The 26,402-nt window shown below is 30.4% G+C and overlaps 2 protein-coding genes across 3 annotated transcripts in view; both read left to right on the forward strand.

Moving 5' to 3' along the window:
* Window positions 1-26,402, forward strand: part of LOC148942228 (cell adhesion molecule 1-like) — a 410,054-nt gene that overhangs the window by 235,115 nt on the left and 148,537 nt on the right. The gene's annotated exons all lie outside the window — the stretch shown is intronic.
* LOC148942229 (SEC14-like protein 2) overlaps window positions 1-26,402 on the forward strand; it is a 79,601-nt gene that overhangs the window by 49,372 nt on the left and 3,827 nt on the right. For both annotated transcript variants that reach the window (XM_089103655.1, XM_089103656.1), the window contains exons 4-6: window positions 4,976-5,185; window positions 20,673-20,753; window positions 22,673-22,872. In XM_089103655.1, the coding sequence (XP_088959781.1) occupies window positions 4,976-5,185; window positions 20,673-20,753; window positions 22,673-22,872 (491 nt within the window). The remainder of the gene's footprint in view (window positions 1-4,975; window positions 5,186-20,672; window positions 20,754-22,672; window positions 22,873-26,402) is intronic.

Below are 26,402 nucleotides of genomic sequence, written 5' to 3' on the forward strand. Positions count from 1 at the left end.
ACCTATTGATTGCTCAAGAAGCATGCAATTAACTACTGAATTTTTTGCAAGTATAAGAGTGTACTAAGTGTTAACTCTGGCTAACTTCTTTGGATTTGACTTATATCTCTTGCCATGGGCTGCTCGGTGTAGAGATCTATGTCTACCTCTTTCGTCTATTGCAGTCCATAGAGAGTGTTTGTGCTAGACACAGGGTTGCCACCGAGGTTACGTTTGTACCATTTTTGGTAGGTTTTAAATAAAACGTTAAGTTTTACGTTACGGTCCTAAAAACGTTACGTTTTTGAATTTATGTTACGCTTTTGAATAATAAGTAAGTTTCACATTTTCCGAGTAATCTATTTTTTCCCCCGTGAAAAAAATCCGCCGTTTCCATTTTAATTACACTTACATGAGTATCGACATTCTTTCATATCGGGGTCATTTAATCTTATCACCACAGTTTATATAATTATCCAGTATGATCTTTCCCTATCTCACCCATTATAAAAACCCGGACCAAGGTGCGAGTGCTCCAGAGAACGTTTTTGCAGATAGAAACATAGGCGGCATCAGATCTTTTCACGGGTAGACAAGTAAGACTGTGATCTAATCGTAAACAAGTGGAAACCCGCTATTACGAATAATGCACTTTGTTGGAAACAATCGGAAACAGACTAAACCGCTAATGCAGAAAGAAGTGGGAGGAGCTTTTTGTTCGCACCTAGAACGAAGACCAGAAATGATCTGCGATAAGCTTACTGGATAATTATGTGAACTGTGCTTATCACACAATCACTCAGTTATTAGGATGAGAAAATACCCACTTCGCTTACTCGCATTGTAAGTTAAGAAAACATCACGAGCATAAGAGTATCATTTGCTTAGTGACAAGTGACAATTGACAATAGTCAGTTTGTCACCTTACCAATTTTCAATTTCATCATTTGAGTTTGAACCTTGTTCAGTCAACAGTCATACTGAAATGATATGGGGAAGGGGGTAGCTGAAGTCAGGAAGGAAAATTTATAAAAAAAAAGCAGGTAAATAATAATAAAAGTTATTTTCTTTATAATTTCTTTTTAAATGTGTGAGTATAAGATGATATATGTCTAATTCTTTGGGTAACAACCTCACCTCCCCCCCCCCTTTCTGATTGGTTGGACATAATATCAGGTTATATACAAAACTTGCTTTTTCTATATGAGATTATTAACAGCTGATATTGACAAAATATATGAAACTGTAAAAATGAGCCATTTTTTGGTTATAACCAAGCTATATCTAATCACTCAGGAGGGTTAGTTGAGCCAGAATTTTCAATTTTATGGTAGACTTTCCAAGTATCATGGTAACTTCTTGACATTATACTCCCTCTCCCATCTGTATTTTCAGAAAAGGGGCCATGATATTTGAAAATAGTATAAAATAAAGGATTTATGGTACTGCTTGAGTTACAATTGGTTGGGAGTTACAAATGAAGTTACAAATGGAAAAAGGCATTTTATGTAAATCACTGCTGTTTTGTATAGGAACTGAAGACAACGATTGAAATATTTTTTGTTGGATAAAAAAAAAACAAAACAAAAACTCTGTCACTCGGAATTGTTCAAATCTTCATGTAGGAGTGATGCAAATTTGAAGCTGGAGGAGGTAAGACTGAGCCAATCTAAAATATTAGACAGGAAAGGAGGGATTAACATGATTTTTTGGGTCTTTTTAAGAAGCAGGATTTATTAATATTGTTTAAGTTGAAGTTAAAAAATTTAAAAAATCTAGTTGTTTATCTTCTTTTCTTCAAAATTTTAAATTGTCCTGTGTTTATTGGTTTGCCTTTTATCTTGTACGTATTACTCATCAACTTTTGTTTTAGATAAATAGATTCAAAGACTTTCGGTTTAAAACACCAATAAAAAAAGAAAGAAAAAAGAAGCAAAATTGTAGCCTGGGTCTATATATACGCATCAAGGGGGGGGGGGGTGTCTTTCTGTTGTGCAGGTAAACCAGAAGCAGCACTTACAGTTGAATAAATAAGAAATTCCCAATGGTAAAGAAGCATAGATTGTTATTATTTTCTACTTTTTAGGCATCTTTTAAAAGTTGGAGGGAAGATTTTAATGAGATTATGTAAAAATAATTTTTTTAAATTATATAGGCAACAAAAGTCCCCTCCCTCCTATAATTACCGCTCTTGATAGCGAAATTAAGGTACCCTCTGTTGAAAAGAGACTTTCCTATCAAAAGTTACGAAAAGTTACGTTTTAAGAGTTTGGACGCTACGAAACTTTTTGGTTTGTTGGCAACCCTGGCTAGACAACGTCAAATAATTGCCATTGTCAGGAATTCAGACAAGCTGTCGGACCATCCTTCTTTTTTTTTTACCGACAAAGGGGCTGCTTCTAACCTGCTGTGATGTTAAAGTCGTGGATAGTCTTTTTGGAGAGGTGCAAAGGCATTCAAAGCAGGTGCCCAAACTATTGTGAGATTCTTTCGCCTGTTTGTGTTAGAAACAGAGACTGATTAGTGAGATACAGCTACATCTCATTGCTAACTAATTCGTACCACCTGAGGACTTCTATCCTATTTAGGCTATTTTACTAGAACATATTGATGGTTTTGAGAATTGTCACTGATGTTTGCCATGACTCAGCTCCGTGGAATATCATAGAGTAAACGAGAGTGTTGAAAACTCACAGTTTCATTGCATAGCCCATGTTCGGCTTATGGCAAAGGAAGCGGTTCAATCTTCCCACGGCAGAAGATACCTTAGATATTCTCACTTGCAGCTAAAAGAGGAGCAAATCATCTGAAGAAATTACGGAGCCCAGATGGGCGAAGGGTTGAACAACCCTGATGTTTGTGCTGTTGTCCAGGATAACCAGAGGACCAGCAGCAGGGGTGGATGACTCATTGACCATGATTTTATATTTATTTCGATGTATCATTATTCCAAAATCTGTCGCTTCTTCTTGTTAAATTCAGAGTGTTTTCAGCAGTTCATAAGAAAAGTCCGCGTGCAAGATAATGCGATCCCCAAGGCCGTACCCAGGATTTTTCTTCGGAGGGGTTTTTACTAAAAAAAAGGGTTTTTACTTTTTTGGTTGGGGTGGGGTTAACACAAAAAAACTCAAAAAACGTATACAAAATTTGTTTATGTCCAGTTTTGTTACGTTTTTACGAGTCAGACAAACATTTTGGGGGGGGGGGGGACAAAGCCCCTCCCCCCCCCCCATGATACGACCTTGACGATCCCCAAACGTGAGCCTGAATCTGAGATGTGAAGTAGTCTTTATCATAATGAAGTTCAAGGAAAAATTTAAGTTTTGTAAGGATTAGTTAATGAGTGTTGTCATCAAGAAGCATTCCTAGATTGTTTTAACGTTGTATGTTAAGCCCCAATTCGCTAGTAAGATTCTTAAAGTGACACACTTAGTTATAGACCAAATACATTAAACCATTACCAGACAAATACATTAAAGTGATTAGTGCTATGAATGAGAAAAACTTTGCTGCGGTTAAGGTAGGAAATGAGTTTAGCAGCTGATTTCGAATTAAAACTGGTTTTAAGAAGGTTTCAGTTCTATCTCCAATTAGATGGATTATTTTGATGGACCTTGTCCTAACGAACTCAGCAGAGGCAATGGGAGGAAACACAAAATGAAGGGGGAAGTAAAAATTTCTTGAACTGTGATTGTGCTGATGATTTATGTATCCTAGATGAAAATGTTTGGAAAATGAATGATTACGTAAGTTCAGGGTGCAAGAAGAGGTTTAAAAGTTTATGTTAAGAAGACTAAGTCGTTAAGATTAGGAATGAGTGAAGGTGAAGAGGTAATGCTGGGTAATGAGAAGATTGATCAAGCGGACGGCTTCACTTACCTAGGCAGTATTATTAGTAAATTCGGTGGGTGCAGTGGTTAAAAGTACAATGGCCAAGGCCGAGGATGTTTTTTCACAGTTGAAAAAAGTAGGGAAGAATATTGGAAGCTACCTACATTGATGGCAGTGGCCAAGTATGGTTCGGAAGTGTGGGCACTTCAGAAAAAGGAGGATAATTTGCCAGATATTTTCCAGAGAAATTGCCTTCGGATTGTTTTGGGTATCCGATTGATTGACAGTATTTCAAAAAGTAAGCTTTACCAAAAATGTGGTTCAATCCCACTTTCTGAGGCTATAATAAGAGAAGGGATGAGAGGCTAAGACACGTTGTGCAGATAAAGGACAACAAATTGTCTAAGACTTTCCTTGTCTGCCAAACCTCAAGGGTTAAAGGAAAAGCAGGTTTTTCCTCGAACGGGGTGCAAGGATGGCAAAAGGAGAGTTAATGGAAATGGGAACTTCTTGGGAGGTTGTAAAGAGTGTGGCTATCAATAGATCGGGATGGAGGTGGAGCGTGTGTAGCCGTGTTAGCCTTAAGTGGCTTAGTGCTGCAGTGAGCTGTTAATAATAGTAGTAGTATGGTCCAGGGGAGGAAATGTCATTTTCTAAAGAAAGTTCTTAGTAGTTTTGAGTAGTATATATGATTTCTCTTGGGTTTGGTGCCGTTTAGAAGAAGGTTTCCGAAGGCATATGTCCATGGTCCTGGATATTGTTTTGATGATTTACTATCAAAACTTAAAATCAAAATGATTTTGCTTTAGAATAAATGAATTAACGGTAAAAGATACAAATGAAACCGCCTTACTTTTTTCCAATGATGCATGGGTGAGTAGCACAGCAAAGACAGCATTGGTTTAATATTGCAAAATCATGTTAGGTTAAGTCCCCATTCAGGTGTAGGTCTGCTACGCTGCCAGTGAAGGCAGCAGTTCTTGTATTCCTTAAATGTATTTCTGCTATGAAAATTCCTGATGACGTTTTACGATGATTTGTTATGCATTATCGATAGCAAAGGTTAAAAATAGTAAAAAAAAAACTGTCATTTGAATTTCAAGGATTAATTTCTAATAATAACTCATTATAGCATTGGTAGTTTATTGTCTCTGTATTGTTCCAGTTTGGCTCATCCGCCATGGAAAGCTTGATATTCGAGGAATTCTTCAAGCAGTAACAATTGAAGAATTCGTCAGATACACAGTTTGGATGTTAGAGAAAAGTGCTAGAATAATGGAACGGCAGAGTATGAAATTAGGGACGGATGTCAGTAAACAGACCATTATATTTGACCTAGAACATTGGAGCTTTCAAGATTTAGTTTTCAAGCCAGGTAATCTTTTTCTTTTTCAGTGTTGTTTCATGTCTAAAGCTTAATAAAACTTCTACATTTTTCAATTAGGTGGTGTCTATAAAGGGAAATTTATTATAGTCCTGGTTGATCTTCTTAAGATAAGTCTCCCTGAAAGAGAATCCTGGCTATGTCCCTAGATTAGACAGTTAAAACGAAATCTATTAGTTTTTATTGTCGCCTTAATGTCCATATTGCATATATTTTGATGTGTACCTAAATTCATTGATTGTAAAATTCATGTGCTTTTTTATAGGAGGGGGGGGGGCATGTTTGGAATAGAATATAAAAATTTTAGAATAAGAAGTCCTTTATAAAGAGTTTCCATGACACACTCAGTGAAACTGAAATAATTATGAGTTATAGATTTTTATTCTTGTAATTCCGATCAAAATTTTGACCGGATATCTTTTTACAAAAAAGCCTGGTAGAGGGCTGGTTTCCGTCCAATTACTTTCGACTCTTAAAAAAGACGCTAGAACTTTAAATTTACAACCGAATGAACCTCTTCCGACGTTTATAGGACAATTTCTTCCTAAGAAGTGCCTTGGTAAAAAAAAAAAATACAGATGCCACTTCGCTCTTTATCTAGGCAGCGCTATTGCACTGCCTTTTGTTTATGAACATTTTTATGAACATTGTTATGAAGAAGAATTTTTATGAGCTTTGTTTTATTATACTCACCTCTAATTCTTATAATCTAAATTTTATTCAACCAAAACATTTTTGAATCAACTTACCTTGCTTACTGAAAATAAAATCAGACTTCACTTTGGAACCTGTACAGGATTAGTAACCATGCTCTACCCCCACTAAATCTTAAAAATTCACTGTTTTTTCTACTACATTTTATATGTTACTCACAACTTGCGACCTCAGTCAAAAGGTTCTTCCCCTCAAAATCAATTCTAACGTTCCAACTGGCTTAGGAAGCTCAGAAACACCAATTAGGATACATGTTTTACAAACCGCTTTGCTAAAATTATTTGAAAAAAACTACGTTTTCTAAAGAGTTAAAGAGGCTGAGTCACAAGTTCGAACCTTAAAACGTACAGGGATTAGAAGGTACAGTTGGGGGGCTTCCACCCCCAAAACCCCCCGCTTTCGCAGCCTTTAAATAAAAAAATTTTTTTTAACTGAAAGTAAGGAGCGACATTAAAACTTCAAACGAACAGAAATTATTCCGCATATGAAAGGGGCTGTCCCCTCCTTAACGCCTCGCTCTTTACGCTAAAGTTTTTATTGTTTAAAAAAAGAGTTGTGAGAAAGTCAAACTTTTGCGTAAAGAGCGAGGCGTTGAGGAGGGCACAGCCCCTTTCATATACGGAATAATTTCTGTTCGTTTTAAGTTTTAATGTCGCTCCTTACTTTCAGTTTAAAATTTTTTTTTTTATTTAAAGGCTGCGAAAGCGGGGGGTTTGGGGGGCGGCAGCCCCCCAACTGTACCTTCTAATCCCTGTACGTTTTAAGGTTCGAACTTGTGACTCAGCCATCTTTAACTCTTTAGAAAACGTAGTTTGTTTCAAATAATTTCTGCACATTTTTGTACAGTTTATTACTTATTATTGCTTGACTGACTGTTAGATAATTGTGTATTATTCTTTTCTTTCTCGACAGGGTGTTTTGAGGGTCGACCTTGTAACTCAGCCTCTTTAACTCTTTAGAAAACGTACTTTTTTTCAAATAATATAAAAAAGAAACTGAGTTTCTTTTTTAAACTTTAAATTCAGTATATAAAAAATTTCCTCTGACGGGGAATCAGTAGAGATGCCTCAGGAGGTCGTGACGGGCACCCCTGCTGCCACCTACAACTTTTTTTAACACCAAATATGGGCATAGCCTCCCTAAGGAGAACACGTGGTTAATGGGGTCAGTGACCTCTTTCTCCATGGTCTCTTTCTCCAGGTGTGTTTTTGGCACGCTCTCAGCGAATATTATGATCCAGAAATAGTATTTGTTGTTTTTTCCGAGGCAAATGTCAAGGTCAATGTTGTTGTTGTTGTTGCAAGTGCACGCTCTCAGCGAATGTTATGATCCAGAAATAATATTTGTTGTTGTTGCTCGAGGCAAATGTTATGAGTTTCCAGGAAACAGTTAGATCACGTATTTCCTTCTCAGCCAATCAGCGAGTCGGATACATATCCTTTCTCAGCCAATCAGAGGGGTGGAAATATTAGAAAAAGAGGATTGCAGGTTGGGTTAGTTTAGATTTTTAGTTTATTATTTTATTAGTTATTTAGTTTAGATTTTTAGTTTATTTTAAGTTTATTTATTACCTTTATTTTAGTTTAGTTTTAGTCAGTTTAGTTTTAGATTAGAGTTTTTGTTTAGCTAGAGTTTTACTAAAGAGTTTTAGTTAGAGTTTTAATTTAGTAGTTAGTTTAGTTTTAGTTTAGTTTAGAGTTTTAGTTTAGTTTTAGTTTAATGTTTAATTTTATTTTAGAGTTTTAGTTTAGATTTTTAGTTTATTTTAAGTTTATTTATTACCTTTATTTTTAGTTTAGTTTTAGTTAGTTTTAGATTAGAGTTTTAGTTTAGCTAGAGTTTTACTAAAGAGTTTTAGTTAGAGTTTTAATTTAGCAGTTTAGTTTAGTTTTAGTTTAGTTTAGATTTTTAGTTTAGTTTTAGTTTAATTTTTAGTTTTATTTTAGAGTTTTAGTTTAGATTTTTAGTTTATTTTAAGTTTATTTATTACCTTTATTTTTAGTTTAGTTTTAGTTAGGTTTAGATTAGAGTTTTAGTTTAACTAGAGTTTTACTAAAGAGTTTTAGCTAGAGTTATAATTTAGCAATTTAGTTTAGTTTTAGTTTAGTTTAGATTTTTAGTTTAGTTTTAGTTTAATGTTTAGTTTTATACAGAGTTTTAGTTTATTTTAAGTTTATTTATTACCTTTATTTTTAGTTTAGTTTTAGTTAGTTTTAGATTAGAGTTTTGGTTTAGCTAGAGTTTTACTAAAGAGTTTTAGTTAGAGTTTTAATTTAGCAGTTTAATTTATTTAGTTTTAGATTAGTGTTTAGTTTTAGTTTAGAATTTTAGCTAGTTTAAAAGTTTATATCTTAGTTAGTTAGTAGTTTAGATTTTTAGTTTAGTTTTAGTTTAATGTTTAGTTTTCTTTTAGAGTTTTAGTTTGATTTTCAGTTTAATTTATTTTAGTTTTAGATTAGTGTTTAGTTTTTAGTTTAGAATTTTTAGTTAGTTTAGTAGTTTAAATTTTAGTTAGTTTAGTAGTTTAGTTTTTTAGTTTAGTGTTAGTTAGTTTAGTTTTAGATTAGAGTTTTAGTTTAGCTACAGTTTTGCTAAAGAGTTTTAGTTAGAGTTTAGTTTTAGTTTAGAGTTTTAGTTTAACTAGAGTTTTACTAAAGAGTTTCAGTTAGAGTTTTAATTTAGCAGTTTAGTTTAGTTTTAGTTTAGTTTAGTTTATATTTTTAGTTTAGTTTTAGTTTAATGTTTAGTTTTATTTTAGAGTTTTAGTTTAGATTTTTAGTTTATTTTAAGTTTATTTATTACCTTTTTTTTTAGTTTAGTTTTTGTTAGTTTTAGATTAGAGTTTTAGTTTAGCTAGAGTTTTACTAAAGAGTTTTAGTTAGAGTTTTAATTTAGCAATTTAGTTTAGTTTTAGTTTAGTTTAGATTTTTAGTTTAGTTTTAGTTTAATGTTTAGTTTTATTTAGAGTTTTAGTTTATTTTAAGTTTATTTATTACCTTTATTTTTAGTTTAGTGTTAGTTAGTTTTAGATTAGAGTTTTAGTTTAGCTAGAGTTTTACTAAAGAGTTTTAGTTAGAGTTTTAATTTAGCAGTTTAGTTTAGTTTTAGTATAGTTTAGTTTATATTTTTAGTTTAGTTTTAGTTTAATGTTTAGTTTTATTTTAGAGTTTTAGTTTATTTTAAGTTTATTTATTACCTTTAGTTTTAGTTTAGTTTTAGTTACTTTAGTTTTAGTTTAGAGTTTTAGTTCAACTAGAGTTTTACTAAAAAGTTTTAGTTAGAGTTTTAATTTAGCAGTTTAGTTTAGTTTTAGTTTTGTTTATATTTTTAGTTTAGTTTCAGTTTAATGTTTAGTTTTATTTTAGAGTTTTAGTTTATTTTAAGTTTATTTATCACCTTTATTTTTAGTTTAGTTTTAGTTAGTTTTAGTTTAATGTTTAGTTTTCTTTTAGAGTTTTAGTTAGATTTTCAGTTTAATTTATTTAGTTTTAGATTAGTGTTTAGTTCTAGTTTAGAATTTTAGTTAGTTTAAAAGTTTAGATCTTAGTTAGTTTAGTAGTTTAAATTTTTAATTTAGTTTTAGTTTAATGCTTAGCTTTCTTTTAGAGTTTTAGTTAGATTTTCAGTTTAATTTATTTTAGTTTTTGATTAATGTTTAGTTTTTGGTTTAGAATTTTTAGTTAGTTTAGTAGTTTAGATTTTAGTTAGTTTAGTAGTTTATTTTTTTAGTTTAGTTTTAGTTAGTTTAGTTTTAGATTGTAGTTTTAGTTTAGCTACAGTTTTGCTAAAGAGTTTTAGTTAGAGTTTTAATTTAGCAGTTTAGTTTAGTTTTAGTTTAGTATAGTTTAGTTTTTTAGTTTAGTTTTAGTTTAATGTTTAGTTTTATTTTAGAGTTTTAGTTACATTTGCACTTTAATTTAGTTTAGTTTTAGATTAGTGTTTAGTTTTAGTTTAGAATTTTAGTTAGTCTAGTAGTTTAGTTTTAGTTAGTTTAGTTTTAGATTAGAGTTTTAGTTTAGCTATAGTGCAACTTAAGAGTTTTAGTTAGAGTTTTAATTTAGTAGCTTAGTTCAGTTTTAGTTTAATTTTAGTTTAGTTTTAGATTAGTGTTTAGTTTTAGTTTAGTTTTAGTTACTTTAGTTTTAGTTTAGAGTTTTAGTTAGAGTTTAGTTTTAGATTAGTGTTTTAGTTTAGCTAGAGTTTTACTAAAGAGTTTTAGTTAGAGTTTTAATTTAGCAGTTTAGTTTAGTTTCAGTTTAGTTTAGCTTAGATTTTTAATTTAGTTTTAGTTTAATGTTTAGTTTTATTTTAGAGTTTTAGTTTAGATTTTTAGTTTATTTTAAGTTTATTTATTACCTTTATTTTTAGTTTAGTTTTAGTTAGTTTTAGATTAGAGTTTTAGTTTAGCTAGAGTTTTACTAAAGAGTTTTAGTTAGAGTTTTAATTTAGCAATTTAGTTTAGTTTTAGTTTAGTTTAGATTTTTAGTTTAGTTTTAGTTTAATGTTTAGTTTTATTTAGAGTTTCAGTTTATTTTAAGTTTATTTATTACCTTTATTTTTAGTTTAGTTTTAGTTAGTTTTAGATTAGAGTTTTAGTTTAGCTAGAGTTTTACTAAAGAGTTTTAGTTAGAGTTTTAATTTAGCAGTTTAATTTATTTAGTTTTAGATTAGTGTTTAGTTTTAGTTTAGAATTTTAGCTAGTTTAAAAGTTTAGATCTTAGTTAGTTAGTAGTTTAGATTTTTAGTTTAGTTTTAGTTTAATGTTTAGTTTTCTTTTAGAGTTTTAGTTTGATTTTCAGTTTAATTTATTTTAGTTTTAGATTAGTGTTTTTTTTAGTTTAGAATTTTTAGTTAGTTTAGTAGTTTAGATTTTAGTTAGTTTAGTAGTTTAATTTTTTAGTTTAGTGTTAGTTAGTTTAGTTTTAGATTAGAGTTTTAGTTTAGCTACAGTTTTGCTAAAGAGTTTTAGTTAGAGTTTAGTTTTAGTTTAGAGTTTTAGTTTATCTAGAGTTTTACTAAAGAGTTTTAGTTAGAGTTTTAATTTAGCAGTTTAGTTTAGTTTTAGTTTAGTTTAGTTTATATTTTTAGTTTAGTTTTAGTTTAATGTTTAGTTTTATTTTAGAGTTTTAGTTTAGATTTTTAGTTTATTTTAAGTTTATTTATTACCTTTATTTTTAGTTTAGTTTTTGTTAGTTTTAGATTAGAGTTTTAGTTTAGCTAGAGTTTTACTAAAGAGTTTTAGTTAGAGTTTTAATTTAGCAATTTAGTTTAGTTTTAGTTTAGTTTAGATTTTTAGTTTAGTTTTAGTTTAATGTTTAGTTTTATTTAGAGTTTTAGTTTATTTTAAGTTTATTTATTACCTTTATTTTTAGTTTAGTTTTAGTTAGTTTTAGATTAGAGTTTTAGTTTAGCTAGAGTTTTACTAAAGAGTTTTAGTTAGAGTTTTAATTTAGAAGTTTAGTTTAGTTTTAGCTTAGTTTAGTTTAGATTTTTAGTTTAGTTTTAGTTTAAAGTTTAGTTTTATTTTAGAGTTTTTGTTTATTTTAAGTTTATTTATTACCTTTAGTTTTAGTTTAGTTTTAGTTTAGAGTTTTAGTTTAACTGGAGTTTTACTAAAGAGTTTTATTTAGAGTTTTAATTTAGCAGTTTAGTTTAGTTTAGTTTATATTTTTAGTTTAGTTTTAGTTTAATGTTTAGTTTTATTTTAAATTTTTATTTTATTTTAAGTTTATTTATTAACTTTATTTTTAGTTTAGTTTTAGTTAGTTTTAGTTTAATGTTTAGTTTAGCTAGAGTTTTACTAAAGAGTTTTAGTTAGAGTTTTAATTTAGCAGTTTAGTTTAGTTTTAGTTTAGTTTTAGTTTAATGTTTAGTTTTCTTTTAGAGTTTTAGTTAGATTTTCAGTTTAATTTATTTTAGTTTTAGATTAGTGTTTAGTTTTTTTAGTTTATAATTTTTAGTTAGTTTAGTAGTTTAGATTTTAGTTAGTTTAGTAGTTTAGTTTTTTAGTTTATTGTTAGTTAGTTTAGTTTTAGATTATAGTTTTAGTTTAGCGTTTTTAGCTACAGTTTAGTTAAGTTTAGTTTTAGTTTAACTTTTAGTTTTATTTTATAGTTTTAGTTAAATTTGCACTTTAATTTAGTTTAGTTTTAGATTAGTGTTTAGTTTTAGTTTAGAATTTTAGTTAGTCTAGTAGTTTAGATTTTAGTTAGTTTAGTAGTTTAGTTTTTAGTTTAGTTTTAGTTTAGAGTTTTATTTAAGAGTTTTAATTAGAGTTTTAATTTAGAAGTTTAGTTCAGTTTTAGTTTAATTTAGTTTAGTTTTAGATTAGTGTTTCGTTTTAGTGTAGAATTTTTAGTTTGTTTAGTAGTTTAGATTTTAGTTAGTTTAGTAGTTTAGTTTTCGTTTAGAGTTTTACTCAGTTTAGTAGTTAAGAGTCTTAGTTAGAGTTATAGTTTAGATTTTTAGTTAGTTTTGGTTTAGAGTTTTAGTTAGTTTAGTATATTATTTTATTAGTTATTTAGTTTAGATTTTTAGTTTATTTTAAGTTTATTCATTACCTTATTTTTAGTTTAGTTTTAGATTAAAGTTTTAGTTTAGCTAGAGTTTTACATAAGAGTTTTAGTTAGAGTTTTAATTTAGTAGCTTAGTTCAGTTTTAGTTTAATTTTAGTTTAGTTTTAGATTAGTGTTTAGTTTTAGTTTAGAGTTTTAGTTAGTTTAGTTTAGTTTTAGATTAGTGTTTAGTTTTAGTTAGAGTTATAGTTTAGTATTTTATAGATTATAATTTATTTTTAGTTTAGTTTTAGTAAGTTTAGTTTTAGATTAAAGTTTTAGTTTGGCTAGAGTTTTACATATGAGTTTTAGTTTGAGTTTTAGTTTACTTTTAGTTTTTTAGTTAAGAGTTTTCGTTTTACATAAGAGTTTTAGTTAGAGTTTGAATTTAGCAGCTTAGTTCAGTTTTAGTTTAATTTTAGTTTAGTTTTAGATTAGTGTTTAGTTTTAGTTTAGAGTTTTAGTTAGTTTAGTTTAGTTTTAGATTAGTGTTTACTTTTAGTTAGAGTTATAGTTTAGTGGTTTAGAGTTTAGAATTTATTTTTAGTTTAGTTTTAGTTAGTTTAGTTTTAGATTAGAGTTTTAGTTTAGCTAGAGTTTTACCTATGAGTTTTAGTTTGAGTTTTAGTTTACGTTTAGTTTTTTAGTTAAGAGTTTTCGTTTTACTTTAGAATTTTAGCTAGAGTTTAGTTTGGAGTTTTAGTTTAGTTTTATTTTAATGTTATAGTTTAGATTTTAGTATAGCTTAGTTTAGTTTTAGTTAGTTTATTTTAAGTTATGGTTTTGAAGTGCCTAAAAGGGAAAATAAAGGCCGTTGTTCTTGTAGTTTCTTCAGTGTCATAACGTCAACTAATAGTCTTTTCTACTGTTCACTGGAAGATATACTGTAATTTCATTGTCGAAAAATCTCGGTGACTACACGTAGATCCTCGGGCGTGCTCTGATTAAGATCCAGCAAAATGTAACCGTTTGGCTTGCTAGTCGTCTGAGTGTACGCGGAAAACGGAAATTTTGGGGCGCCGGGGTATATCTGTTTATTGCGAGTTATTAGCGAGCTAGAATCACGAACGACTCGATAGATAATATAGATGGTACAATTCAAAGCAAGGGTTCGCATACATTTGCTCTGATGAAACAGATTGTGTAGAACCAGAGTAACTGAAATGTGTTCATGGTGGGAGCGTACAGTAAACAGTTGTAGCCTTTCCTGTGAGAACTGTTAAATGGATTCAGCCAAATCATCAATAATCAACCAAGAGTTTGGTTCAATACTATTGAAAACATAGTCCCTGTATGAATTGTATTGGTATGGATGTGGAAATAGCTTTTATTTGATCGTAGGACTCTTGCCAAATACTATAGCAATAGTAGATTTTTTTCGGTTTTTCCAAAAACATTTTATCGCAATTTTGAATTATTTTAGCTAAAAGTGTTGTTTTCCCCGATATTGAGGGGCCACATAGAAACGATCTGAATGGTGTTTTAAATTGATACATGCTGTTGACAACAGTCCGACTACAACTAACTGTAAATCATATGTGTCCAATGAATAAGTAGTAATTTCCCCATAGATCTATCTATTGAAGAACAACAAAAACAATATTTCATGTCAGCATTTATTACGGCAATATGAAAACAAATATTTGTTCAACATGAACACATGTTCAACAAGAACAGTTGACAAAATTTCATGGTCAACATGAAAACTCTATTTGTTCAACATGAACAATGATAACACTTTATAAATAAACACTTATTGTCTTTAAACACATTTCTGTACAACACTTTTGTCCATCAACAGCACTCTTTGTCTTTAAACACTTTTCTGTACAATAACACTTTTCTATACAACAACAACAAAAAACACTTGGAACATGAACTAGCACAGTTGAACATTACAGTGAATTTAAAGGTGGGATCCCCCCCCAGGGCCGCGGGGCCGACGGCCGGCCGGCCGCGGGCAGGACCCCCCACCCCCCACCCCCCGGGAGCCGCGGGGGTGAAAAAACAGTACAAAAGTTGTCGTCACTGCTATGGGTTAGGTTGGATTAGTTAAGGTGGTTAGTTAATTTATGAATGGGTTGGTGGTGGTGGTTAGTTGGTTAGTGGTTGGGTTAGTCAGATTAGGTTAATTTATCCAGACCACTTTAATCTAAAACTAAACTAACTAAAACTAAACTAAAAATAAATTCTAATCTCTAAACTACTAAACTATAACTCTAACTAAAACTAAATACTAATCTAAAACTAAGCTAAACTAACTAAAACTCTAAACTAAAACTAAACACTAATCTAAAACTAAACTAAAATTAAACTAAAACTGAACTAAGCTACTAAATTAAAACTGTAACTAAAACTCTTATGTAAAACTCTAGCTAAACTAAAACTCTAATCTAAAACTAAACTAAAAATAAAGATAATGAATAAATTTAAAATAAACTAAAAATCTAAACTAAATAACTAATAAAATAATAAACTAAACTAGCTAAAACTCTAAACTAAAACTAACTAAAAATCTAAACTATAACTCTAACTAAGACTCTTAACGACTAAACTAAGTAAAACTCTAAACGAAAACTAAACTACTAAACTAACTAAAATCTAAACTACTAAACAAACTAAAAATTCTACACTAAAACTAAACACTAATCTTAAACTAAACTAAATTAAACTAAAACTGAACTAAACTTCTAAATTAAAACTCTAATTAAAACTCTTAAATAAAACTCTAAACTGAAACTAAACTAAAAACTAAACTACTAAACTAACTAAAATCTAAACTACTAAACTAACTAAAGATTCTAAACTAAAACTAAACACTAATCTAAAACTAAACTAAATTAAAGTGCAAATGTAACTAAAACTCTAAAATAAAACTAAAAGTTAAACTAAAACTAAACTTAACTAAACTGTAGCTAAAAACGCTAAACTAAAACTCTAATCTAAAACTAAACTAACTAACAATAAACTAAAAAACTAAACTACTAAACTAACTAAAATCTAAACTACTAAACTAACTAAAAATTATAAACTAAAAAAACTAAACACTAATCTAAAACTAAAATAAATTAAACTGAAAATCTAACTAAAACTCTAAAAGAAAACTAAACATTAAACTAAAACTAAACTAAACTGCTAAATTAAAACTCTAACTAAAACTCTTTAGTAAAACTCTAGCTAAACTAAACATTAAACTAAAACTAACAAAAACTAAACTAAAAATAAAGGTAATAAATAAACTTAAAATAAACTAAAACTGTAAAATAAAACTAAACATTAAACTAAAACTAAACTAAAAATATAAACTAAACTAAACTAAACTGCTAAATTAAAACTCTAACTAAAACCCTTTAGTAAAACTCTAGTTAAACTAAAACTCTAAACTAAAACTAAAGTAACTAAAACTAAACTAAAACTAAAGGTAATAAATAAACTGAAAATAAACTAAAACTCTAAAATAAAACTAAACATTAAACTAAAACTAAACTAAAAATATAAACTAAACTAAACTAAAACTAAACTAAACTGCTAAATTAAAACTCTAACTAAAACTCTCTAGTAAAACTCTAGCTAAACTAAAACTCTAATCTAAAACTAACTAAAACTAAACTACAAATAAAGGTAATAAAACAACTTAAAATAAACTAAAACTCTAAATAAAACTAAACATTAAACTAAAACTAAACTAAAAATCTAAACTAAACTAAAACTAAACTAAATTGCTAAATTAAAACTCTAACTAAAACTCTTTAGTAAAACTCTAGCTAAACTAAAACTCTAATCTAAAACTAACTAAAACTAAACTAAAAATAAAGGTAATAAATAAACTTAAAATAAACTAAAAATCTAAACTAAAACTCTAAAATAAAACTAAACATTAAACTAAAACTAAACTAAAAATATAAACTAAACTAAACTGAAACTAAACTAAACTGCTAAATTAAAACTCTAACTAAAACTCTTTAGTAAAACTCTAGTTAAACTAAAACTCTAAACTAAAACTAAACTCTAACTAAAACTCTAAACTAAAACTAAAGTAACTAAAACTAAACACTAATCTAAAACTAAACTAAAATTAAACTAAAACTGAACTAAGCTACTAAATTAAAACTCTAACTAAAACTCTTAAGTTGCACTCTAGCTAAACTAAAACTCTAATCTAAAACTAAACTAACTAAAACTAAACTACTAGACTAACTAAAATTCTAAACTAAAACTAAACACTAATCTAAAACTAAACTAAATTAAAGTGCAAATGTAACTAAAACTCTAAAATAAAACTAAACATTAAACTAAAACTAAACTAAAAAACTAAACTATACTAAACTAAACATAAACTAAACTGCTAAATTAAAACTCTAACTAAAACTCTTTAGCAAAACTGTAGCTAAACTAAAACTCTAATCTAAAACTAAACTAACTAACACTAAACTAAAAAACTAAACTACTAAACTAACTAAAATCTAAACTACTAAACTAACTAAAAATTCTAAACTAAAAACTAAACACTAATCTAAAACTAAAATAAATCAAACTGAAAATCTAACTAAAATTCTAAAAGAAAAATAAACATTAAACTAAAACTAAACTAAAAATCTAAACTACTAAACTAACTAAGATCTAAACTTTTAAACTAACTAAAATTCTAAACTAAAACTAAACACTAATCTAAAACTAAATAAATTAAACTGAAAATCTAATTAAAACTCTAAAAGAAAACTAAACATTAAACTAAAACTAACTAAAACTAAACTAAAAATAAAGGTAATAAATAAACTTAAAATAAACTAAAACTCTAAAATAAAACTAAACATTAAACTAAAACTAAACTAAAAGTATAAACTAAACTAAACTAAAACTAAACTAAACTGCCAAATTAAAACTCTAACTAAAACTTTTTAGTAAAACTCTAGCTGAACTAAAACTCTAAAATAAAACTAAAGTAACTAAAACTAAACTAAAACTAAAGGTAATAAATGAACTTAAAATAAACTAAAACTCTAAAATCAAACTAAACCTTAAAATAAAACTAAACTAAAAATCTAAACTACACCAAGCTAAAACTAAACTAGACTGCTAAATTAAAGCTCTAACTAAAACTCTTTTGCAAAACTCTAGCTACACTAAAACTCTAATTTAAAACTAACTAAAACTAAACTAAAAATAAAGGTAATAAATAAACTTAAGATAAACTAAAACTCTAAAATAAAACTAAACATTAAACTAAAACTAAACTAAAAATATAAACTAAACTAAAACTAAACTAAACTGCTAAATTAAAACTCTAACTAAAACTCTTTAGTAAAACTCTAGCTAAACTAAAACTCTAATCTAAAACTAACTAAAACTAAACTAAAAATAAAGGTAATAAATAAACTTAAAATAAACTAAAACTCTAAATAAAACTAAACATTAAACTAAAACTAAACTAAAAATCTAAACTAAAACTAAACTAAATTGCTAAATTAAAACTCTAACTAAAACTCTTTAGTAAAACTCTAGCTAAACTAAAACTCTAATCTAAAACTAACTAAAACTAAACTAAAAATAAAGGTAATAAATAAAGTTAAAATAAACTAAAAATCTAAACTAAAACTCTAAAATAAAACTAAACATTAAACTAAAACTAAACTAAAAATATAGACTAAACTAAACTGAAACTAAACTAAACTGCTAAATTAAAACTCTAACTAAAACTCTTTAGTAAAACTCTAGTTAAACTAAAACTCTAAACTAAAACTAAACTCTAACTAAAACTCTAAACTAAAACTAAAGTAACTAAAACTAAACTAAAACTAAACACTAATCTAAAAAACAAAACTACTAAACTAACTAAAATCTAAACTAATAAACTAACTAAAAATTCTAAACTAAAAACTAAACACTAATCTAAAACTAAAATAAATTAAACTGAAAATCAAACTAAAACTCTAAAAGAAAACTAAAAATTAAACTAAAACTAAATTAAAAATCTAAACTACTAAACTAACTAAGATCTAAACTTTTAAACTAACTAAAATTCTAAACTAAAACTAAACACTAATCTAAAACTAAATAAATTAAACTGCTAAATTAAAACTCTAACTAAAACTCTTTAGTAAAACTCTAGCTAAACTAAAACTCTAATCTAAAACTAACTAAAACTAAACTAAAAATAAAGGTAATAAATAAACTTAAAATAAACTAAAACTCTAAATAAAACTAAACATTAAACTAAAACTAAACTAAAAATCTAAACTAAACTAAAACTAAACTTAATTGCTAAATTATAACTCTAGCTAAAACTCTTTAGTAAAACTCTAGCTAAACTAAAACTCTAATCTAAACCTAACTAAAACTAAACTAAAAATAAAGGTAATAAATAAACTTAAAATAAAATAAAAATCTAAACTAAAACTCTAAAATAAAACTAAAAATTAAACTAAAAATAAACTAAAAATATAAACTAAACTAAACTAAAACTAAACTAAACTGCTAAATTAAAACTCTAACTAAAACTCTTTAGTAAAACTCTAGATAAACTAAAACTCTAAACTAAAACTAACTAAAACTAAACTAAAAATAAAGGTAATAAATAAACTTAAAATAAACTAAAAATCTAAACTAAAACTCTAAAATAAAATTAAACATTAAACTAAAACTAAACTAAAAATCTAACTAAAACTCTAAAATAAAACTAAACGTTAAACTAAAACTAAACTTAACTACTAAATTAAAACTCTAACTAAAACTCTTTAGTAAAACTCTAGCTAAACTAAAACTCTAATCTAAAACTAAACTAACTAAAACTAAACTAAAATAAAGGTAATAAATAAACTTAAAATAAACTAAAAATCTAAACTAAATAACTAATAAAATAATAAACTAAAAATCTAAACTAACCCAACCCGCAATCCTCTTTTTCTAATATTTCCACCCCTCTGATTGGCTGAGAAAGGATATGTATCCGACTCGCTGATTGGCTGAGAAGGAAATACGTGATCTAACTGTTTCCTGGAAACTCATAACATTTGCCTCGAGCAACAACAACAAATATTATTTCTGGATCATAACATTCGCTGAGAGCGTGCACTTACAACAACAACAACAACATTGACCTTGACATTTGCCTCGGAAAAAACAACAAATACTATTTCTGGATCATAACATTCGCTGAGAGCGTGCCAAAAACACACCTGGAGAAAGAGACCATGGAGAAAGAGGTCATTGACCCCATTAACCACGTATTCTCCCTAGGGAGGCTATGCCCTTATTTGGTGTTAAAAAAAGTTGTAGGTGGCAGCAGGGGTGCCCGTCACGACCTCCTGAGGCATCTCTACTGGAATCGAACCCAGATCTTCCGCCTGACAGTCAGGAGTATCGACTGCTGTACTAAAGAGACACAATTGTAATTGTTTTATAGTAAGGGGAATCTATTTTTGACGCAAGCAAATCCCCACAAAACTTGATATTTGGTTTTTGGAAAACAGGGAAGGAGTGATCAGATTGAGCTAAAATTTCGAGGATAAGCTCCCAGGCCCCAGGAAAGCTTATCCTCTAAATTTCAGTCCGATCAGACAACGTTAAAGGGGGGCTGTGGTGGGAAAAATTAACATGGGCTCTTATAGGAAAACGAGGTTTTTCGTAAATGTAAATTCGGGGGATATTTTTTTGGTCTGAAAATATCAAAAGGCCCTAACAGGTCGAATTCTGCTTCGAATGAGTCCTCATTCACCCGGATCAGTTGCCAACTGTGGCCTGTAGGCGTGGATAACAAAAAAAAATAATTTGAACTTTAAGTGGCTATATTTGGTTTTTGGAAAACAGGGAAGGAGTGATCGGATTGAGCTGAAATTTCGAGGATAAGCTCCCGTGCCTTAGGAAAACTTAACCTCTAAATTTCAACCCAATCGGACAACGTTAAAGGGGGGCTGTGGTCGAAGGGTCGAAACTTCCGGCCCACTTTTACCCATGAAGATAAAGTCGGAGGGGGGTGAAATTTTGCACGTTTCTTAGTTTGAGCTTGGGCTACAAAATGCGATTACCGCTGTCTCTCTGCGACCGCTTAGACTGGAAATCGCTTAACATTGTGGTGGGTCGCCTCTTTATAGAGGCACAAGTGTGCCTCCTTGATAACTTTTAGCAAATTATCTTTAGGCATGCAAATCATGATTAGGAGGTCAGCGTACTCATTATATTGTATGAAACTAAAATAGATTCGTTTATTTCAGGTATGGACGTCGCAATGGAACTAATAAAGATTTTTGAAGCAAATTATCCAGAGGCTATGGGCTACACTTTTGTCATTAATAGTAAGCCATTTTTTTTAACCAAGTTTAAAAGCTGCTGTCATCAAAAGGGGCCAGTAAGCCTCCAGTCTATTTCGTCTAGTATATAGGTCTTCCTAGTTGATAGGTCTTCCCAAAGCATCCCAGGAAGCATCCCAGGAAAATCCTATTTTTTTGATTCAATGTAATAAAGCCAATATGTATTCTAAATATGTATGTAATAAACAATATGCAGCGTTACGAACCATAACGTTGTTGTGTTAACCTTAAGACTATGCAGCTTAGCTGAAAGATTTCCCTGTATGATCGAGGCATCAAAGTGAGGCCCTTGGGCCCGTGTCCCTTTGAACCTGGTGTCTTTACTTTAAGGAGTTGACAAATACCTTCGACGAGATTACCTCACCAGGGAAACAATTGCAGATGAATGTGCAATACAGAACGATCTCGGGGCCTTGACCCTTGAATTAAATAGTCGTGACATTATTCTAAGTAGAGTATGTTGGATTGTTTTCTCTCAGTGAATTTTTTGTTAGATATACAGTCTATAGTCTATGACTTGGTTTCAAGGTCATTCTGTAAAATTTCTATATTTCCAAGAAACTCTATTTGGAGCGATGTCATGATTTTAACCGAAAATATATACAAGTGAAATATTCTACAATATTTGGGAAAGATGTGTAGGCTTTTCTGACAAGGAAAACGTTTTTTTTAATCTTAGCCACCCTACTAAAAAAAGTTTTGCAAACTTTCCTTTTAAAAGTTTGACAATGCTGCTTGTAGGACCTTTCGATTGAGATCGATAATTCTTATATGTGGCAGTAGTAGTACTATCTATCTCCTGCGAACAATTTAGGGCAGCTTTTGCTAACATTTCATTTTTGCTCCCTTATAAAATCATTCTATTTAGGTGGGCTGGTACTGAGTGATTTTTTCCTGAAATCTTGTGTGTATTTCGTATTATCAAATTTTGTAGGAGAGCATTTCTTTCTTATTTTTTTGTATTATTATTAGAAAAAATATTTCAATTACACCGCATAGCCAAAAAAAATGTTGGAAAAATTCTATATACAGCGTATACAGTAATGTGAGGTTGCCTTTGAGCTACAAATACTGAAGCACGTTTTGCCTTAACCATGAAAAGTCACTATTATTCCCACAAAATAAATGGAAATAAATTCCCTTATTATCAAGAAATGAATAAATGTAATTAGCAACGTAAGTAAAATTTTTCCTGAGAGGGCTTATTCCTTTAAGCTTTTTATTAATTAAAAATTCATTTCAGTTACGGCACATAGCCAAAAATGTTATCTAAATTCAGAGCCGCGTTTTCAGGCTCAGCGGGTTCGAACACCGGTTGTTCTCGTCTAGTTTCAAGTTTCTAGTTTGTCGTCTAGTTTCAGTGGGATCGAAGTTTCAACCCCGTGTTTTCCTCGAGAACCCGCTTTTTGAAAATGCTTGATGCACTAGACGAGAACAACTCGTGTTCGAACCAACTGAGCCGTGAACAATTCGTCTTCGAACACAGGCTGTTCTCGTCTAGTGCATCAAGCATTGTGCTTCAGTGCATCTAGTGCATCAAACACGGGGTTGAAACTTCGAACCCGCTGAAACTAGACGAAAAACTTGAAACTAGACATGAACAACCCGTGTTCGAACCCGCTGAGCCTGAAAACGCGGAACAGTATAAAACAAACAAATTTATTTGAGGCAGAGGCTCTTATAAGTTGAATCAGTAGACAAAGTCTTGTTAGAGAAGTAAAGATTACATACAGGAGGGACTCGAAGCGTGTCCTCTTACTCGATTCCCCTTAGTTTCTTGTATGCAGAATTCGGCAGAATTTTATCAATGTTGTTTTACACCTTTTGGGGTTATAATCCCACTTCATTCTATTATTTCTCTTGTTACTATTTATTTTCTAAAGTTGCCCGTACTTTTTTCTTAGCTCCCAAGTTCTTCCAAATGGCATACTCACTTCTAAGGCCAATTTTAAGTGAGACAACCTTGTCAAAAATAAAGATACACGGCTATGAGAAATCCATTTGGATGTCTGACATTTTAGGAGTTGTATCTGCTGAAGTTTTGCCCAAAGCCCTTGGGGGTAGAGCTGTTGACTCAGATGGGAATGAATGGTGTGAATCCTTGGTCAGTACTATATAACTTTGAATTATGTTATACAATTAGAATTTTAATTATTTAGTTAGTAGTAATTAATTTTAAAACTTATTTATAGATCTTAATTACATTAATTAAAATCCTAAATTACTGGCTTTTAAAACATTAATGTTACTCGATGGAAAGTACAGAGCGAATTTAAAGCTTAAAACTAGGTAAAAAAAATTAAAATTGTGTATACAAGTTAATATATTTAATATAATAATAATAATGACTTATTTACCCGTCATCTACAAAAGATTATAGTGGAGCAAGAAAAAGGAAAAGAAAAAAATTAAACCCATTAATAAAAACAAAAACTTAAGTTAATAGTTTGCCTGGATTTTTGGAACGTTTCTTAAATCATTCAGCCAAGGTATTTCAAGTCTGACACAGCAGAAACTGAATGATTTCCAAAACTAGCACTGTCACTTTTAGCCTGTTGAAAGTTACAAACTGACACTTATCGATATTAATTAAAATTCCGATAGACTTGAATTCTCTTTGCAGTCTATTCAGGTTATCTTGCAAGCCTGCCTTCGATCTACTGAGAAAAAGAACATCATCGGCATAAGCTATGTAAGATAAGTTGATACCACGAAGTAGAAGAGATAATGAGGTATGTCTCAGAATCTTAGTGATTGCATGTTTGAAAATGAAGAGACTAAGAACACTGTCTTGCCTCACGCCTCTTTTGACTTTAATTGGCTCTAAAACTGTGCCTCTCCATTCGGCAAAAATTGTCGAATTTGCGTACCAAAACTTCATAGTTTTGACGATATTCACACTTACGCCGCTTTGCAATAAAGCGTCAAAAGATTGCGTGTGATTGATGCTATCGAATGCTTTCGATTAATCAACGGTGCACATATAAAGAAGTGGTGTTTTTTTTTATCCAAATCTATTAGCGCATTTGCTAGTAGTCTATGTGTCTTTGGGCAACCAAAACCTTTTTGGAATCCAAGCTGATTATCTCCAAAAAGTTCAGTGTCTAGCTCGAGATTAACAGCATATTCAAATATTTTACCCAAAATGCAGGGTACACTTATAGGTCTGTAAGATTTACAATCATGGGGTTTCCTTTCTTTGCAGTCGGTGTTATAATTCCTTTCAGGAAACTGTCGGGAACAATGCCCAGGGTGATGCACATCTGGAATATACGTTGAAGATGAGAATAGAAGCAATCAGGTAAAATTTTAAGGTGCATCGTTTAAAGGCACACCCGGGTCTTTCGGGTCAGCGGTGCATCAGGGTCTTTCCGTTTTTAGCTTTAGACAGAGCTTCTCGTACGGCAAAACGTCCCAAAAAATGTCCTAGAGTCCTCCTCTTCATGATTTTTGCTTATGGCAAGATTTTCTATTCCGTAGACTGACGTGTGATCCCAATCATCCATAGTCAGAGAAAAAGTAGGTGAGCTTACGGATTATATTTTACCACGATGTCATATTTCTGATGAAATATTGTCCAATAATATGGTATTTTTTCAGATCAGCTTTGTAGTTGCGTTCAGTGATCCGTTTCAACTCAAATACATTCCCTTATGCAGGTCTTCCACATGTAATTCAAATGCTCAGCCACAGTTTTGCGGGTTTCTTTGCTGTGTAAAGCTCAACAAACTTAGACCATCTCAGTTTTTCTGTACCAATCTTTACACGCCCAGTAGGGACTGCTGTTGATTTGGCACATTTCATGGCATGAATAATCTGATGATAGGAAGTGTTAAGATCAATTGTGTCAGATATTTTGGGATGAATGAGAGTAAGTGGAACGGCACTTTGATGCGGTAAAGGATAATGGGACAGCTGACATACACAAATCAGCATCGCATTTATTCCCAATCTTCTTCTGCTTCCACTTTCTTGTCATTTGAATATCAATGTTCTGACTAAAGATGAAAAGATAGTCCAAGATCGTCACTGATCGGATCATCTTGTCTGTACTGTGACAGGGAGACAAGGAATGGATCTTCACGACAAAACGAGGTCAATATTGGATGTATGTTCACTAGAATAGGTATATGTAAAATCCAATGACTTTAGCCAAATTTGACAGGACGCGGGTACGCAATTTCGAAAAATTTCAGAATGGATATTGTCCTTGATTGGATCGAAGTTGAAGTCAGCAGTAAATAAGCCATTTTCTCCCGCTATTCTCAAGAGTTTCCAGATGTTGCCAAAGAGAATCAGGTGCTTTCGAAAACTTCGTCATCGGGGTAGCGTTATTGTAAATAATAGGCATGCATACATTTAGTAGCTCAGTACCAACATATGATTCTGACAACAGGCTACTGTTTTTGATTGACAGCTTTGCTTTAGTTCTTTCCTTGTGTAGGTTGGAAGGCCTCCAAACAGACGCCCTGCCGTTAACTTTGAAGGCCGTATGAAAATGTCGTGCGATTTGGATCTATACAAAAAGTTTGTTTTCAATCCAGAGAGCATATGTTCCTGAATGAATAGAGTATCGTAGGGTTGAAGGAGCTCATCCAGAGCCTTTTCTTTATTGTAGTACCCATTGATATTCAGGCGTAGATCTTTTATAGAACTATTCATGAGTAACTCTTATCTCTCAAATTGGCTTTTAATTTCTGATATTTTAGGCTAAAGTAGACATGTGGTTTATTGTAAGAAATGCATTTGGTTCTGTATTACATGGCAAGTCTTAGCTACTGGTGTGAGGTCCGTAGCATATAGTACATCTAGAATCACTTCTACAACTTTCAATAAGGTGGTCGAAGCTTTGGCACCTAAAGTACCTTCGTAGAACCTTCTTGCGCTTGGCCAATCGGAAAAAATCGTATCCCAGTTTAATTCTGCTAGAAATTGGCAAGTTCATTGACTGCCTATTTTTGAAAGTCAGTTTCACAGTTTCGATTTGGCCAAAGCGTGAGGCTTCCAGTATAAGGTCTGGGTTGTGTACTGCCAGTAAACTTGCACTGATGTCCGTAGAGAGACCTCGTATAACGCCAAATTTTTCCTCTAAATTTCCATTTAGTATTGTTTGGGCTATCATTCGGTAATTTTGAAGAAAGTGCAGTAGGAGCCTCCTTGCAAAAAGCTTTTGCTTTAACTAAGTCACTAAATTTGACTTGTTGCCTGTTGTTTCTAACTGCTTGTCCCCTTGTATTCCATTTTCGATTTCAGTTGACTAAATGTCTTCTGTCTAGACAAAGGGTCTATGCAAGGAGTGTCTTCTATGATTACGGAGAAAGTTGGAGTGTCTCTCATTGTTGGTAGAGCATTAGCTGTTGGTTAAGAAGCTGCCAAGTTGACTCCTGTAGTGTTCTGTTATATGACTGACGTTGAGATTTTGAAGTCCCAAGCTTCTCCTAATAAAATAGAGAAGTTTGTTTCAGGAATTCGTCGGACGTTCGAAGGGTGAGAGCCAACAAATGTTGAAAGCTGATTTAATATTAAAAATTTTAAGATATATAAAACTATTCCCGATGTGAATCACTGTGATTATGGTAATTACCGGTCAAATTTTTTAAAAGTAATTTTTGGTTTTTAGAAGTTAGGGATCAC

This window comes from Artemia sp. Qi Xiang Cuo, chromosome 17 (genome assembly GCF_049724085.1).
Source record: "Artemia sp. Qi Xiang Cuo chromosome 17, ASM4972408v1, whole genome shotgun sequence".
Classification (NCBI taxonomy): domain Eukaryota; kingdom Metazoa; phylum Arthropoda; class Branchiopoda; order Anostraca; family Artemiidae; genus Artemia; species Artemia sp. Qi Xiang Cuo.